This window comes from Gadus macrocephalus, chromosome 9, assembly GCF_031168955.1.
Source record: "Gadus macrocephalus chromosome 9, ASM3116895v1".
NCBI lineage: Eukaryota > Metazoa > Chordata > Actinopteri > Gadiformes > Gadidae > Gadus > Gadus macrocephalus.
The window spans coordinates 14,353,138-14,371,431 of record NC_082390.1 but is presented as its reverse complement, the minus strand read 5'-3'; the positions used below and the strand labels follow the sequence as shown (position 1 = coordinate 14,371,431).

The following is an 18,294-nucleotide window of genomic DNA, read 5'->3' as shown; positions in this document are numbered from 1 at the left end:
TGAACGCTATTATTTTAAGAGAAGGATCAAACATAGAATCACTAATTTTATTTCATGAGTATGATCGCAGCAAATTATTCACATCTATATTGTTTGCTCCTTTCATGTGCACATGGCTTCAAATTTTTCACCACAAACATTAATTTGGCTTTTTACCTGTCTAGGAACTAGGGATTATACTCAATACCCTCTCAGCTTGTCAGTACAATGAAACATGTTGATATCCTAGCTAGATACGTCACACCATATTGAAGCGCTCCCGAGTTCTACGGGACACTATGGAGAACTAATTGGTAGTCTTGTTGTGACCCAGGTGTAAACAGCATTTTACTACTACAATGTGTGTGTGTGTCTGTCTGTATGTCCCCAAACATAAGGCTGATTTATGTTTCAGTGAATTAAATAACTACATTATCTCTTGGGGTGAGCATAAAAAAGCATTTGGAAAACAAGCCAACATGAGTTTCTGGGATGTAGGCCAATCAAAGCCGTCTAGAAGGGTGGCCATGTGTCGAAAACTTGGAATAGAAAAGTGAACCATCCCATTCAGCGAACTGTCGAACAGCATAGTGATCACCTCAGTGTAAGGTACGGTGTTGCGTATCCACCCCATCTGCCGACATGCAGACGCATATCCAGAGTATCACAGCATCCTAATTCCGAAGTACTACTTACATGCAGACGCATATCCCAGGTAATATCGAATCCTAATCTGAGGAACTTTCTCCTTCCGATGTGGACGCACAAACAATGCTGCCAAAAACATCTCCTTTGGTCGGTAAAAAAAAGTCGGCACAAATAAAACATAGGGTGGGGGTTTTCCATGTGCGTACTGTGCTTTGATCCGTCGGCGGCGGCGGCGTGTGTCAAGTGCTAATTCCTCTCAACAGTCTTTCTGCTTTGAGGTCGCATGTGTGCAAGAGAAGGCAAAAGGGCCGATGGCCAGGCGCAATGGGGGGACATGGGGGTGGGGCGTGGTCGTTGGGGGGTTAGTCCGTTTCATGCAGAGGGTGACGGAGAGTCAGGGTCTGGCTCATAGTGGTAGGCCGACTGAGAGGGGGGGTTGGGGCTGTGTTGTGGTTGCTGCTGCTGCTGTTGGCTACTGCTAGCCAGGGGGTGTGGCAGCAGGCCGGGGCCTTCTGCAGCCGGGGGCTGGTGGTGGTGGTGGCTGCCCATGTCGTGAGCGTGCACCGGGGGGTGGGCGGCCGCGGCTCCTCCGCCCTCTGGGCTGGCGGGTTGGAGCAGTGAGGCCGGGGGCTGGAGGCCCACCGAGACCGCGTCGTGGCCCGGCACCCGCTGGTGGAGGTAGAGGCTTTCAGAGCCCGGGGGGGGCAGCGGCGGGGGCAGGGGGGGGTGGTGCCCCGGCAGGGTGTCCAGCTCGTCCACCGGGGGCCCGGAGGGCTGCAGGACCACCAGCTGGTCCTGGGGGATGTCGGCGGCCGCGGCCGCCAGGTTGGTGGTGGACTTGGACTTGACGCACTGGAAGTCCACGTGGCGGCTCTTGCCCTCCTCCTTCTCCCAGGACATGCGGATGAAGGGCCGCTGGACGTAGTTGTAGATGACCTCCGGGCGACCCCCGGGCCGCCGCTTCACCTTCTCCTTGTAGGTCGGGTAGCCTGGGGGAGAGCAATTAGAAAACATTGCATAACTTGACTTGGACAAAAAATAAATATGAAATGGTATGCAAAAATTAAATATTCGCAGAGACATACAAGCATTTATATCTTGCGCCGACACGAATGGAACTATAATCATCTCGTACATTTTGTTTGTATAGCACCTTTACGTTGGGGACTATCCAATAAATTGGATAAGGCAATATTATTTAGGGGGAGACAGAGCAGACTGCTGATCTGTCTGTGATGCTGGGTGTGTGGAGGGGAACACGGTGAAGGTGTGTTGCAATGGATTCATAGGCAGGTTAATCGGAGGGTTTGGCAGATTTTATGCTCGACCAAACCTATCTCAGAAAATCAGGTCCAGGGGAAAATGCGGCCCAATGACCATGGCTAGATTAATACATGAGCGTTCTTCATATAGTGCCACCATCTGGCCGATCTGGATCATTTTAGTTTAAGAAGCCATTCACTGTAAATATCTATGAAAGGTTAATCACTGTAGCAAGGGAATGGCAAAATTGGAAGCATGATTGTAGTGTCACTTCTAGGAATAAATGAAGCAGTGTGCGTGCGTTTGTTGGCACCTTCTATGCCCAGCCGGATCTTCTTCAGGCCCCTGTCCTTGAGCACAGACTTGGCCACATCGCGGTTCTCGATGTACTTGAAGAAGCGGTACAGCTTGGTGCTGTAGATGACTGGTGACAACACAGGAAGAGAGGCAACTCTTTAAAACATCATCCATCACATTCTCTGTTGAACAGCTGTTTCTACCCAGTGGGTATGTTGGTTTATAGTGAACGTTTTATTCTGGCGATATTTTGATTTATGTTGTTCCTTTCATTCTGAGGGAAAAGCTTGAGGGGATAATTGTGTGACCATGAACATTTAATTTGCTTTTATGGCACTATTTAAACCTGCATCATAAACTTATTTTCTACAGCAGTCATCACTTTTTGTAAATTAGATTTCACTCCAAACAGCAAAATGATAAAGAGCGAGGGGTTTAGTTTGGTTTCGAATTAAAAATGTGCAGTGAAAAGGTGACGTAGATTAAGGATTTCCGTCTTTACTAGAAGAGTCTACTCTCACAGGACGCAAAATGTGATTCTTTCACACACACACACACACACACACACACACACACACACACACACACACACACACCATATAAGATGGCAGTAATTCAATCAGCAGAACGATGCTTCACTTTAACAACGTCTACTCTCCTAATGTCAACTCCTGGTAGGGCAGGTCTATCCTCCCGGGGGGAGTGCCACTACCGTGCAGGAAGCCCCACTCACTCTGAGAGTACTCCTCTCCCATCTGGGGCGGGTACTCCTCGTCCCAGTCCACCACGTCGTCGTCCGTGAGCACCACCACGTGACACTCGCGCTCGCCGCTCTGAGCGCTGGCCACCATCAGCGGCAGCACCATCTCCTCCAGGTAGCACTCGAACTGACGCCGCGCCCCGTCGTTGGACAGCTCGTGCATCAGGGCGCCTGGGGGGGGGGGGGGGGGGGGGGGGAGGATAAGAGACCGGCTGTTAGTGGTTGGTGGCCCTGGAGGGGCCGGGGGGAGCTCCAGGAATTGACGATGCTGCCGGTTGTTTGAACGTTTCCATGCAAAAGGCTTGTGATGCACTTCAGGGCCCTGATTTGCTCCAGCCTAGCGGTGGCGATAAAAAGCACGCTGAACTTGGGACGTTGTTTGGTTATCTTTTCTTTATGGAAGGAGGCATTCAGAGAGGCAGGGTGGCTAATGCTGCAACAGCACTGCTCTCTGTTTGGTTTCAGAGAATTCAGCGATTACGGCCGATTCTTTGCTTCCTCAGCCACGTTTAAACCTCCATCATCCGGTCAAATGTATACTTAACACATACTACTACAACATATAGTACTTGTACTACTTCTGTGAACTTCCTTGTTTGAGGAATGTTTTATTGGGAATGTTAAAAAATATATATACAGACGTGTTAATATGAGGCGAATACAGAAATGGACCAAAGAATTGGGAACAATCAAATATATAAAAAAGCAGAAAAACACTTGTATCACAAAATATCTGCTAAAATAAAACCAACACACTGTTAGGGTCAACAAGCTTCCGCTGCGGAGAGAGTAATTCTCACAGCTAATCATGACCTACTTAGCACACACACACACGCACACACACACACACACACACAGCTGAGCAGGGTACAGCTCCTCCTCCTACTTACGCCCCTGTCCACTGGTACAGCCACAGAAACAAACAGGCTGCTGCGCGCACACGCATACACACACACACACACACACACACACACACACACACACACACACACACACACAAACACACACACAAGCACTGTGTAACAGAGCAGTACGAAGAAAACAATGGCGTCAGGGATCGTGGTCTGCCTCGTCTCGGACTCAAACCACAGTAGCGGGATGAGCCCTGCCCCGCATCATCTCTACAGAAGGATCGAAACAGCTAAAAATAACTTCACTATGTAGGCGCGTTTAAACACACACACGCAGTATCCTCTGAGCTCTGCTTACCATCTAGTGAATAATTCACCATCGTGACTATCGGCTGCTCGCTTCCGTAGCATTATCATCTCAGAAAAGTAATTAACGCCCGTGTTAATTCCGTCAACAACAAACACGTGTTACATAACCACAACAACTCACCCCGGTGTTTATCTCAGCCCGCTACATGGTGAACACGGAGCCTCTACATGCTATCCCTTCGGTGTCGATGATGAGCGTGCTGGGTGGGGGGGGGGGGGGGCTAAGGGTCCTCCGAGCAACAACTTTGTTCGCCGGTACTCACTGAGGTCTCTGCACTTGATGGTGCTGTAGTTGAAGGAGATGCAGAGGTAGTCACACGCCTCCCTCAGCTCGGGAATGGAGACGCCATCCGGGCAGCGGATTATCCCAGACTTGTAGTAATCCTGCCATGTTGGCCCGCCGCACGGACCCACACACAGACGCAGGCACACGGCACGCACACACGCGCGCACACACACGCACAACACAAAACATGACACACCACGCGGCGGGGCGGGAGAGCCGAGGTCGTTCACGCACACACGGGAGAGAGAAAAAGACAGCGCCATTAGTAACGCTGCCGGAACGCACGCACGCACGCACGCACACGCACACACACACACACACAAAAAAGAGAGCGAGAGTGAGTGAGTGGGCAAGAGGAGAGAGAGTGTGTGGTGGGGGTGGAGGTTGAGTGAGAATGCAGAGAGAGGAGGGGAACAGAGCAGGGACAAGCACGATGGTGAATCGAGCCAATGGAAGCCAATACGGCAACCGTTTCTCCATTATGACCATGCTGGATGGCTTGTTTACATGTTGCGTTGCAAAATGTACAACTTTAATTGAAACGCCTCCTGCTCCTCAACCCTTCCCTGCTAGATTATACTACAGAATAAAACCTCTGCGTAAGGACTACCATGTGATAGCATCATCTGCGTCATTGCCTACGTAGCGTTGTGGAAACACGGCACATACCAGTATTAAATACTGATCCCCGGTACGCGCACATCATAGTAAATTAACAGGTAGCCGTTCTTCTTCTTCCTAGCATGGTTATTATACACGCCCACTGATTGGGGTGATTCTCCTTCCCTAGGAGCGCTATCCCGGTTGGCTGATCTATTGCCACTGCTATTCTAGATGAATTGGAAACCCAAAACAAGCTGCGGGTACACCCCAAAACAACCAGGGTAATATAATGATTGTAGAACACATGTGGTCGTGTGAGATCGGTCACTAACCAGATTGTGGCACCATGCACAGATTTCAGAAAATTAACAAGGACGAAAACAATAACCAGTGTTTCAGATGGGGTTGGGCCACCTCCTGTGACTACATTGTAGGGGTTAACCTCGCTGAGACGACGGGTGACCCGGTTAGAATTGTAGGTAGCACCTGATCCAGGAGCCAACCTGTTCAAATGGAGCTATTAGTACCACCACTAATTATTACCAGCAGCCGTTGGACAGCGAGCAGCTTGTTGACACTTTTCAGCTGCGTCATGAACAGACCAGAAATGGCCACTGGGAACACTTTCACTCAGAATTAGTTTTAGGATTACATTTCCACGTTAAATATTCAGAGTTTCGCAATATCCAATTCCCACAGTGAGGATCGTTACTCGTTATGCCAACAGAAAGCAGACATTCAGCCATGTACAAAGGACATTTTCATTTTCTTTTTGGGTCCTTACCCCTGAACCAGCTGACTTGAACGAACGGATGAGTCTCCAGAAAAACACCAAAGGTGGCTCTATTGCCAAGCCCTGCCGAAACGGTAAGACTTATCCTGGGATTAGACGCCTGCCAATGTCTGTATGTTTTGTCCACTTCGCCAGTGCACTTCAGTCAAGTCCACAGTCGTGATCTTGACACCACAGAATGTAGATATGAAAGCACGAGCGAAAGAAGAAAGACATTCAAATCAATGGAGCTATCGGTATATTACGCAATGTTGTTGCAACCATCAACCTTCAACAAAAAAAAAAGAAAAGGGAGAAAAAGGGCAAACACTAACCCTGCATAGTACCTGCTGAGTTGGTAGTGGAAACACCGGCAAGGCAACCAGATTGAAAAAACTGCACTGTCAACACTCAAAAAGACACTAGATGAGCACTTGACATTTTGCTCCCTCACAACAGGAATAGACAAGGAGTATTGTCTGTTACAGACAATACACATTCTCTGTTGGAGTACACAACAATATAATTCTCAGTTTGATTCCCATTTGATTCAATATGTTGCCCTTCCAACAGCATTGAAATCAGAAAATAACAGAGGAAGGAAGGAAAGAAGGATGAGGTGTTTCAGGAACAGTGGGTGTGTCTCACGGAACAAGCATCCAATCACAATTCAGAATGACGTGTGCTACACCTCATGGAACCATAACAAATAAATACATGGAGGCAATGGGTGTGACAGCTAGAAAGAGTGAGGCAATACAAAATGCAAATAAAGCACAGCAAAAAGTATGAAAACATTCAAATAAATTCCTTGTGAAAAGGAATGAGGTCAAAGCCCTCCATCTTACCAGTATAGCCCTGAAGACTGTGGAGCTGATTCCATCCGCAACCTCAAACTCTCCTTTCTCATTGGGTCGTGTGAAGTTGTGATCTCGCCCAGAACCAAACATCCTATAGAAAAAGGAGTAAACGTTAGAGATCAATGCTTGTGTTATCGTGTCCCTGCAACATTGGAACAAGAAATAATTCAAAACCAATCAATTATCAATAATCATCTCTGCTGAGATCATCTGCGTTCACATCAAATCTTAAACTGATCATGACGGCCTTAGACGCAAGGACAAAGGAAAAAACTGGGTGTCACGCTGGACCCCCCCGCTGGACCCTCACCTGCCCAGCATGGTGTTGGGCTGGGCCGTGAAGATGGCGGGGTCCACCACGAATCGGGTGTTGTCCACGATGAGCGTGACCCTCTCTCCGGCGCGCAGCACGCCGCGCGGACCCTCCTTGGGGCCCACGTCGTACACGTAGATCATGTCGCAGGGCCCGTGGGCGAGGGACACGCCCAGGGGTTTGGGGTGGGGCAGCACGCCCATCAGGGCTCCTCCGATGGGGGAGAAGGGCAGCTGGGCCCTGGGGGGCCGGGGGCTGGACGACCGCGAGGAGGAGCCCCCGTCGCCGCGCTCGCGGTCTGGAAGAGACCAGGGAGACGAGGCGACATGTGGGAGAGGGTAGGTGGTCGGGCTCGGTGGAATGGATCAAATAAATGAAATATCTGCATCTTTGACCAAATACCTCAATACTGTCTGAGACCATACTGCAGGGAGGACTATCTGTGTTTTCAACAAATATTTACACAATGATTTTGATAAATAATCTAGGCCATGTGGACTTAATGACCAAGTTGGATAAGGCAAATAACAGATTTTCCAACTCTGGCGAGTTCAGAAACCAACATCACTTTTCCGTAATTCAGCCATTAAAACAAGGGAAAGTCATGTTACGATATCCATAAACTAAAAACTATATCGGGTCTCATATCAAGTTATCGCCCAGCGTGCACCCGCCATTAAACACCCTTTTCGCAGTCTTTCTGCAAGCTCCACCCCCCCGAGTTCTCATCTCTGAGTTAGAGCATCTTCCCCTCCCTGGTAATTCGCAGGAGTCCAGCAGTAGTACTCATAGTGTTTAACTCCCGCCCGAAAGGTTCTTGGGTCGAACCTCAACCCCCACTGTCTGCAGCCTGCCTCCTCCTTGTGCAATACGTCCCGATGCTTCATGTCCTTCACTAAATCCCACACAGGTGTAATGGCTAAACCACAACGGACTGATGCGTCCCACTGCCCCTCACCGTGCTGCCGCGTCGGCGAGGTGACGTTCCTGATGCAGGGCGTGAGCTGGCACTCTCCGCGCTCGTGGGAGGAGTCCCGGGAGCGGTCGCCGGAGCGCCGCCGCTGGGGCTCCCTGTAGTGTTCGGCAGCGCCGCCGCCACCGCCGCCGCCGCCACCGGCCGCACCGAACGCGGACGCGCCCGCTCCGTACGCACTCATGCCGCTGGCGGGGTGCTGCTGTGGGTCGGGGTGGTCCGGAACGGACGAGCCACGATGCTGCTCACTGTGGAGAGAGGGGGGGGGGGGGGGGGGGGGGGCTTTTTTACTGTTCAGTCGCGCGTGACGGACTGGTGGAGGCGGCCTCAAGCGGGAGACCAGTTCACCTCGTCTTTGCTCCCCCAGGCCAACGACTGGCACAAAAAGACACGAATGCACGCCATGCCAATGCCTCAATGCAACGAATGACCAACTTAAATTAGTAGTAAGGAAATAGATTACGCAAGAGTTTTTTGCCTGTGTTTAGGAAGGCATTTGCGCTAAGATACAACCAGGAAGGAATTGAATATCCTGTGTTGATAGGAGGCCTGGTGCAGCTTCGCCTCCTGACTGGTTAAGAGACCTCTGAGCAGGACAGTAACCGGTGCTGCCTTGTCAGCACATGGGGGCCTGAGAGACTGACTTCTACATCTGTACCTGCTGCAAGGTACCTCATCTCATCTCATCTTCATCCGCTTATCCGGGGTCGGCTGTAAATGTGATGATGCCCATTGGAGTACCATAACCAGTACGTGACGGAAACTCTGGAGCGAGTAAAGGTGATCCATGCTTTCATGTGGCTTTTACACCAAATGAAGATGGAGCACCTAATGAGCATACTCAGATAGTGGCCAGGACTATCTTTGCCCCCGTTTCGCAACAACAGGGATAGACATGAATCCAAACAATGTCGACATGAACTGGAAAATGGCACAGTAAAACACACAATCATGTAATTAAGCCCATCCCTCTCACCATCAAATCATGAAAGATCAATATAAATCAATTGCTCATCGGTTCAAGGTTAACACGTGCCTGCATAAATCAAATCATGTCTACAAAAATTTGCTTTCAGTGTATTTTTGGTAACGCGTCTTGAATTAACGAAACAAAGACAAAGTCTGGTTTGCTTTTTACAACCATACAGTAAGAAATGCGAACTTGATATAAATGCAAACCACCTTGAATTGCTTTGTGCAACTCACTGTCCAGATACACTATACCTTTCATAGTGTTTCAAAGTAAGTCATGCATAGCTGGCTTACTAACTTAATGTGTGGATCCAATCTTTCAGGTTGCAACCTTTCAGGATGGATCTTACTGTATTTTGAAAAAAACAACAGTAAATTATCGTGATTTACGTTTTTAGCTGCAGAAGCACACCCATCAAGGTCCAACATCGAAGACGAACACTCCTAGCCCAACCCCCAGATTAACATCGGGTATATGACATGTCTGCTAGAATTAGATACACTGAACTGGGCAAACAAAGAAAAAATAAAGATCTGCTGCAGTCTTTAACCAACAAATGCAAATGACTCGGCCACCCAATTGTTGATAACCTATAGACAATCTTTTTTTCTATCTTCCCCCCAACCGTGTGCCCACTTCATAGTCTGTGCCCACATCATAGTGCCAGATGTCCATTGTGCAAACTGGTGGTGTCCTTGAAGATTAGGGTCACCATAGCAGCACACACACACACGCACACACACACAAAATGAGTAGGGCAAGTGATTCTAGTTATGACATATCAATAACTCGCTCATTGTCCTATCCGAATGCGGATCGTATAGCATATGCGGCGTCCTGCAGCTTGCCAGGAACTCGGGTGCTCTTCCATCGGTCATAGAAAGAACAAAGGAGGTAGGGGAATGCTCATCCTGCAAAAGGTGTTGCAAAAACACCGATAGCGAGATTTTTCAGGACAAAAAAAAAAAATACATCATGTTTTTACATTTTACCTCGCTGCCGGGCCGACCTACGACAGGTGTAATGTATAAAACCCAATATTAAGCCACTAGGCAAAATCAGGCAAAGAAATATGTCGCTCCAAGTCTATTTTAAGCAGTGGTCGTGAGCAGTGCCAGTGAAAGTAAAGGGTCCCATTCAATATTTATACTGCTGACACTGCTAGCGTTGAACCGAAAGAAAGGTGCAGCTCAAATCCAAATATATTGTCAACGAAGATACAATTACCACAGCCATCGTTGTCATTTGAATTTGAATATATAATTCAAGTTCAAACATTAAACATAGGTAGTAGTGAAGGAGCCTTGTAATGATCCTAAATGCTTAACACATGACAATAAAAACACGATGTACAGAGCGGCATGTCATCCACCTACCAGTCAGGATCACCGGGCAAACTAAAGACAAAGCAGCAGGGGACGAGCTGCGGAATGACAGCGGCGCAGAAGGCTTGTGCTCCTCCGAACAAAGCGGGCTTGCCAGCAGGTTCAGCATCCTCGCTCATTACTTGCCAACTTCTGCATTATTTCACAGACTCCATTGTGCCAAACTCATTCGCTGTTCCTACGCATCCTCAACTGCAAAGGCTGGTCTCCGATTCTGACAACAAAAAAGATGTGACAAGGAGGCGTGAAAAAAGAGAGGCGCCCCTTGCCATTCAGAGTCACTGGTACCTTCAAATATGAATGGCCGCGTGCTCGGCGGGGCAATGTGGGCATGCATGCATGCACGAACTGAGCACATCCGCTGACGTAGATTGCCCGACCTCATTGGCCGTCTGCAAATGATATAGCTCATTGACAGATACCTTATTCTCCTTCTTCCGATTTCATTGTGCCTCTGCAAATTATATGGTTGATGTGGCCATTTTTTTCTTTCAGATCATACCTATTTTTCGTCCGCAAATAGCACTGCCAGACACTGGTCTCACTCCAGCATCTATCCGTTTTACCTTTCCTTATTGGAGACCGAAACGTTATACTAACTTTCCTATTTTTCCTTCAGCAATGCAGGGTCCATTTGTACATTTAACCTAAGAGATAAACATTGAAACCCCACACGAGCCGACTAGTACGTTCTTACATACCGAAGGCTGCCATTTCAGGACCCCACTCAAAGACCCTTTATTTATTTATTTCGTTTATTTTACCATGGATGGCGAAAAATCGAAGTGGTTCATTAAAACATGATGAAACACAACCAGTTACCCTTATCTATATTTTAAAATACGTTAACTTGCATTAACCATAACCATCTCTAACCTAATACCTAAACATAACAATCTCTGACAACCCAATCATTTCTAACCTAACAATTCTAACTTAACCATCCCTAGTATAATATTTAAAACCCAACCATCCTTACCTAATACCTGCCTAATCTTCTGCCTCCGGTATTGCAGGAACTTACTATTATTACTATATTATTATAGTACTACTATTGCACGAGCCAGGGCAATGGCGTCGTTGCGACACTAGGGGACTTTACACCATCGTTTCTCCAGCCGGCAGGGCAATACAAACAGGTCATCCCTGTCACATTCAAACCCGATTAAAGTCGTTTTACCTGGGTTAACCGCGGCATTTTTTCCCTCTAATTCAATGTTCAGGTTCCAAGTTGTGTGAAGTGGACCACTTCGGCCAAGCAATTCTCTAAACAAGCTTGATGATTATCGGGAAGCCAGATAAGGCATGGAGAGGATTATGCTTCAAAACATCTGCTACATTCACACACTGTCAGTTCCCTTGACAGTATAACGAATCTAGTGGGCAGATCACCGATGTTTTCCTGCTCTTGCATTGGGAATATAACACACGGTAAAGCTGGTATAACATTCGCATTTTTGATGTCACCAACAGGCCATACGATTCAGCCCACTATGGTAGCGAATATACATTCAGTGTCCGGTTAGAGATACAAAATTAGACAAGTAAAATACAAAAAAAAAAAACGAAAAGCCCCGTTCCCACCGTCTGCAGATCATAACATTGATGGGTTTTAAAATATTAGCAGAAACTTATGTTCAGAAATGAGCATGGGCGATATTGAGCTTTTTAAACACTATTTTGAGAGGCAACACACCAGTCATAGCAACGATCAACCCTGGAAACAATAAACAGCAAATTAAAGTAAAGTTCAATCTTGAAACGTAACGTTATGACAAACAAGACTAACAGTAATGTTATATAAACTAAAGACAGCCTACAGAGCTACGTCGGCTAGCGCTAGCCAACACATACATACGAGTGAGTGTGGATTACCTCTTCGAGTTACATTCCAAGGAAAATATGTATGTTGCAGTCTATAATCCCATATGCAATTGCTGAATTAGTCAATGAGGACTGACTACCCCTTTTTGATTTTTTCCTCCAAAAACTTGCCGAAGACCATTTGTTTGGGTTTTAAAAGCGGACTTGGTAGAATAATATCGCGAGAACTCAAAGTACCGAGAGAACCGTCGTGGTTTTGTTCCAGTTTTATTTTTATTTTGTTTGACAGGGTTTTTTCGGGTTCTCTCAACGTTCAAACAGATTTTAGCTATATTCTTGTTGAACTCAAATGTAGCATCCCTGTCAACTCCTTACTCTTTGTAAAGGTTCGTAAAGCAACCAATCTCTCTGTAGTAAAAGTCTACATTCGTTATAATTAAGTATAATAGGCCAACATAAATATACAAACACAGATATGACATTGAATATCATCGCTGTAACAACTGGTCTAACATTCAACGCTATCCAGCTGCGAGTGCAAAAAAAGATTAAAAAAAATGTATTGGTATATCAGACGTCTACCACCTGATGGTCTACAATAATTTAAAGTAGGCTAAGAAAAATTACCTTTTTTGTACAGACCCACAAAAAAGTTGGTCCTAGGAGTGTTTCTCATAATCATTTGTGTAGGCATATTCTATTTATTATCCAATAATTTCCTGCTTATACGCCAAATTCTGAATTCTGACGTATTTGCAATATGGATATTTTTCATGTTCAAAAGGCTCCCGATTATATCCCCGTTATCAACAATAGACACATATAAACTCTGCTTAGAAAATAACACTAGACATAGAAAAACTAAACTAAAAACAAAAATCGTATTTTCTCATTAAAAAAGCACCTATAAAAAGGCTAGGCCTATTATAAATAAGTAGGCACATTAAATAAATCGGCCAAGTATAGGCCTAGCCTATGCTTTAAGTATTTCAGGGGTTGAATCATGGCATTTATGGTTGGTATTAATGCGAGTGTCTTGAGTTCAAATCCAAAAGGTTCATATCCAATGTGATTTGCTCGGGCGATAGGTCCTTGGAATCAGGGGGGGTCAAAAGAAGAGGACCTTTCCCCGGTCGTCCCGCGCTGTTGATCGATCCGGTGTGAATGTTTCCCAGTTTCATTTGAAGCCAATCCTGACGGTCTAGCGCGTGCTTGTGCTCCCACACGTTGTGCATAAGTTGAACTTCACTCACCGACCTTTTCCTTTATGGAGAAAAAACGTGCCAACGTGAAGGTTAGTTGAATGTATTCAATTGGCATTATTTCATCACAAAATTATTCCGGGCACCTTTATGTGAATGTGGAATTGAAATTAAGCAAATACCTGAGTGGTTGTGCCCCGCAATGTGCCAGAATGTACAAGCCAACGAAGAGGACGATATGCAACCTTTTAGCCACATCTTTTATTTGCATCTTGATACTCATGTTCTGAAAAAAGAAAGTGCTTTAGCATGAGAACCACAAAATCCGTCTGATTGATTATAAAATGCTTATTAATAACACAAAGTAAGCTCCTACGTTTAGGCAACTTAGAAAAATAACAACATACCTTTGAAAAAAGTACAGTCTCTGTGCTGGTGTCAATATATGGTTTAAAAAAAATATCTAAAGAAAGAAAAATGCTTGAGTTTGTTTCATAGCAGATCGAATAAGCACTGAGCTCCTCTAGGTTCTTTTATAGTGAGACCCTTCATTGTTGCTGCTGATGTCACTCTTACAGTCCTTGATGGGGATAGGGTAGAATAGGGTAGGGTGGGGTAGGGTATGGTATGGGAACGAGAACAGGAATGGTCATATTGAGATGGGGTAGCCTGATGCCCGTAGCCTGAAATGGCCCAATATCTTATTTGAAAGTTTGACTTGACGAATAATAGCTTTCTGGTAGTTTAATGGTGGGCCTTTATTTTTTTAAAGGCTTAATATATCTATAGTATTGTATTATATCATAATTATGCATTATAGAGATAGTAATTAACTGAGTTTTTTATGGCCCAAACATGTGTTTTCGTCATTGCCCTTCTTAATCATTGAAGAATCATTACCCTTAATACCCGTGGTGACACCTGGCTGACCTATGGGCATCTTCCTTTGTGTAGCTACGCACGTCACTTTGGAATTCCGCGCACGCTCCTTTAATTTTGCCACACATTAAAACCTACCGGAACTATTTGTCTACTTCTGATGTGCTCTTTAAGGTTGTCTTCCCGCGTGGGCCAGGCCATGGGGCCAGGCCTTCTTCACTGCATTAGGGCCAACATTTCAGCAGATTTACGACCCTCGTTGGCTATTATTGTATAGCCATGGTAACACGCCTGATTCCTTGGGAATTGACGTCGTTCTAATCTGTTCACTAAAAGAACCTTTAAAAATCGAAGACGTCAGAGAAAACGTCATCAAAGGCACCAACGGAATTTCGGGTGGCATGTAGGGGTTCATGTCGTCATGCTCTTATGGTCATTACAGGTTCAATGGCTGAAACTGATGCGTGCTTTGGGCTGCATTTTTGTGTGGTCTTTGACCATTTGTTAAATTGGGACCATTTCTATTTCTTTAATTCTGTATCTCGGAATATCAAAAATATATTCTATTGTTTATAGTAAGTATTTAATTGGTTACAATATATCATATTTTACTAAATACAAAGTAGGCTATACAATTAATACGAGTAGTATTATTTTTCCTCTCAAAAATAGTGGAGGTTAGGCCATATAATGGTTAGATTACAATATCTTTATTGTGAGTGCGATTGTGACCGAAAACACAATTGCTTTTTTAATCTAACAAACCCAATCTCTCTCTTTCTCTCTTTTTCTCTCTCAGACTCTATTTTTCTCTCTCACACACACCCAAGGTGTGGGTGTATCATAAAACATAAGCGTTATTTGCATCATGAAGTCAGGGAAGTCGCCTCTGGTCTTCTGTTTGAGCCAGGGACATCCATCCCTTCAATGGGAGTCACGGTCATCCATTTTATCTCTCTGCCCCCTGCCTTCTCTACCTCCCCCCTCACCCTCAGGTCCTCCCAAGGGGACCATTCCATGGGACCGGGGTTCTAAAGAGGAGTGTACTTATTTTTGTCACAGCCACTACATTAGGTAACCATAAGGATATGAATTTTCTAAATATGGAAGAAGGTAGGAATGACTGTGTCGTGACATAGTCTCTGTTTACACAGGATCCTTTTTAGTTTTTAATTTATTTGTGGAGTTGAGACTTAAGAAATGTTACCTGGTATCTTAAATTGTATCAGTCATGTTGCCTAGTTTTTCTATCTTATGGTAATTTAGGCGGTTGGTGGATTTGGTAGTCTTATCAAAATAAAGACAATATATAGGTATTGATTGATCCAGGGGAAAGGGACAGACCCGCCAAACCACTAGGGCCTGAATAGAGAACACACCTGATCATCCTCTGCCAGTGCACCTGCCGGTGTTAGCACAAGTTTCACAAAATTGATGATGGTCAGAGTTGCCTGTCCAGCCCAAGGTGACCTATTAACCCTACCTCGCTTTCCCAGGATACTATTACCAACTGGGTTAGCCCTGGTCTATTCAGATGACACCCACCAAACATAACAACCTTTGAACTTAGGATCCTCAACCCTGTAATGGCATTACCTCATGCTGGTTCAATCTTGACTATGCCGCCAATGGCATTGCCTGCGGCATTGAGCATGAGAGTCAAGCAAACAACATTTGGATCCTTCAGAACCAGAGGTAAATTGGAAATGTCTAATAGCCACAATGTTTTTTCAAGCGTGACTAGATTTTAATATCGCTCAGTAACTATTTTAAGGGACACTTTAAGAAAGAACTCTCAACTCATGTGCTCCAAATACTCATTAGGAATACATCACATACTCATCGTTAGTGTCTGCCAATCATTTAAAACTCCTGTCAGTTGCACCGCCAAGTTAGGCTGGTCACGTCATTTCAGGAATAGTCCCGGTGGTGTAAATAAAGACTGCTCCAGTTCTATCTCGGTGTAAACGTTGATTTTTATACTGGCCTATACCAAGCCGACCAAGGAAGATATATAAATAAGCAGAAATTATTCTCTTGGGTCTTTCAAAATAGACAGAAAACAAGCAAACCTTTTAAAGTACATGGTTTAACCTCAAATTTAACTTGGAATTGAGGTCAAGAGTCAATTATTAAAACTTGAGTTGTTTTGTGATGTGTTTGTGTATCCTTCTAAGGAATTCTGAAGACACAACTTCACATTTGATGTTCAAATTCGTTAAGTCGGTTGACAGCAGGTACTTGTAATTTGCAAATAGTAACTGAAATAAATACAATGTTGATACAAATATTTTGAGCCACTTTTACTTTTCAAATATTTTATTAAATGTTTTTCCAGCAAAAAGCAGATTGTTTTCAAGAAAAACTTGAAAATATTGATATGGATTATCCGGTTGCCCTTCTTTTAATTAACCAGGATCATTAAATGTGTTTTCCAGGTACATTCAGGTTAGGAAAAGAGCTTACAGTGACTGTGATTGCCTTAACAGGAACCACTATGGGAGGATTTATGTCACGGGGGGTCATGTATAGCAGTATTTTAACAGTCAGTGAGCTCATCCAGGTCTCACTTACAAGCAGTCCGTTCCTCTTGCTGTTGTGGACTTAGAACTGGTTTCCCAGACATGGTCATTCACCTCATATGTAGACGGGCAATTACCATTTTGAGTTATTTTGTCAATGTAGGGCCAAATGATGAGAATGAGAAGAATTAGCTAAGAGTGTTTCTGTGTGTGTGTGTGTGTGTGTGTGTGTGTGTGTGTGTGTGTGTGTGTGTGTGTGTGTGTGTGTGTGTGTGTGTGTGTGTGTGTGTGTGTGTGTGTGGTGGCGTTTCTACATGTAAAAAAACAGGTGGGGCTAGGATAATATTTTTTATTCTTTTGAATATCGAACCAGTGTGACGTCACCCGTTTATTTTCACAGTCGTGGCGATCTTTGTAGACGTTGACTCCGCCTGCTCCCGGCTATCCTGCACAACACAGGACTGTATGTAAAAATCGAGTTCAACATCTGCCCTGTCAAGGGCAGTCATACGCTAAACAGCGTCTAAACTGCCGAAATCTTCAACAAAAATGGTAGACCCCTTCACTTTTATTGGTGTTTCTACTGGCTTTTCAGGCATACAGACATCCATCCAAACAAATTATGGGGCATTTTAATTTTGTTTGAAATTCATTTTTGGAAAAAGTTACAGCCCTAATATATTACAAATAAAATGGTAATTTTCATACAAAAGCCAAAGTATTTCAAAATAGAGATTGAGCTTCCTTCATTGGTCTTACTTACTCAGTGTCCCACCATGCTGTTTGTAGCCCTGGCTTGGTGTTTCCCATTCTCTATTCAGCCCTCAGCTCCACCCACAAGGACCTGCCAGGACAGCTGGGGCCATCACAACCATTACAAATAAAAATATACTTAACACTATTCAGTATGCTGGGCTTTTTGTTTTTTAACTAAGTGACTGTTTTCCATGTATCATATATATATATATATATATATATATATATATATATATATATATATATATATATATATATATATATATATATATATATATATATATATTCAATTAATAAAGTACATTAGTGCAGCTTTTATTTTTATTGATGACATCAAAATATTGCAATAATGAAAGTATCGTTTTTAAAAGTTTTTAAACTTTAAACTAAGCTTCCGTAAACCTCAGAATAAAATTATACTACTGCAAACAGCTGTAAGAGCTACTATAAGAACCCAATATCATTTTACCATGGAGTACACCTCCCATAGGCCTAAGCAGTGTCCTGAAGGAGAAATCAAAGAAAAAAGTTGTGAAAGAAAAGATTCAGAATGGCCTGCCTTGGTTTAAAGCCTACTCGCCACCACGACAAGGCGCAGGCCAGCAGTGGGTACATATAAGACTGGAAAAACATGAATAGACTGAAGAGCACAAGACATAAGGCGTTTTACCTCCAATTCTTCCTCCAGACTAAGGGTCTCAAATGCTCCAATAGATGATTGGAGCATTCATGTTGTCAATTCGTTTTCGTTTGTGTGCCTCCGGCATGTTTATTAGCAA

At 44.6% G+C, this 18,294-nt stretch overlaps 1 protein-coding gene across 3 annotated transcripts; it reads right to left on the bottom strand.

Moving 5' to 3' along the window:
- Window positions 1-33: 33 nt before the first annotated feature.
- btbd10a (BTB (POZ) domain containing 10a) lies at window positions 34-12,390 on the bottom strand. Of its 3 annotated transcripts, XM_060060953.1 has the most exons (9): window positions 12,208-12,390; window positions 10,324-10,546; window positions 7,960-8,222; window positions 6,999-7,299; window positions 6,677-6,779; window positions 4,431-4,551; window positions 2,921-3,118; window positions 2,204-2,314; window positions 34-1,616 (listed from the first exon to the last, which is right to left on the bottom strand). In XM_060060953.1, the coding sequence occupies exons 2-9, from the start codon at window positions 10,449-10,451 to the stop codon at window positions 1,000-1,002; spliced, it is 1,842 nt and encodes a 613-aa protein (XP_059916936.1). In that variant the 5' UTR covers window positions 10,452-10,546; window positions 12,208-12,390; the 3' UTR covers window positions 34-999. The 3 variants fall into 3 exon arrangements, with proteins under 3 accessions (XP_059916936.1, XP_059916937.1, XP_059916935.1); XM_060060954.1 differs by lacking the exon at window positions 10,324-10,546 and having other exon boundaries at window positions 12,208-12,389; XM_060060952.1 differs by lacking the exon at window positions 12,208-12,390 and having other exon boundaries at window positions 10,324-10,999.
- Between the last annotated feature and the right edge of the window lie 5,904 nt (window positions 12,391-18,294).

Coding starts and splice junctions, on each gene's coding strand:
- btbd10a (XM_060060953.1), bottom strand. CDS start 10,451: ATGAGCGAGGATGCTGAACCTGCTGGCAAGCCCGCTTTGTTCGGAGGA. Junction 2,315..2,920: donor GGGAGAGGAGTACTCTCAGA/GTGAGTGGGGCT, acceptor TGTTGTCACCAG/TCATCTACAGCACCAAGCTG. Junction 1,617..2,203: donor GATCCGGCTGGGCATAGAAG/GTGCCAACAAAC, acceptor GCTCTCCCCCAG/GCTACCCGACCTACAAGGAG.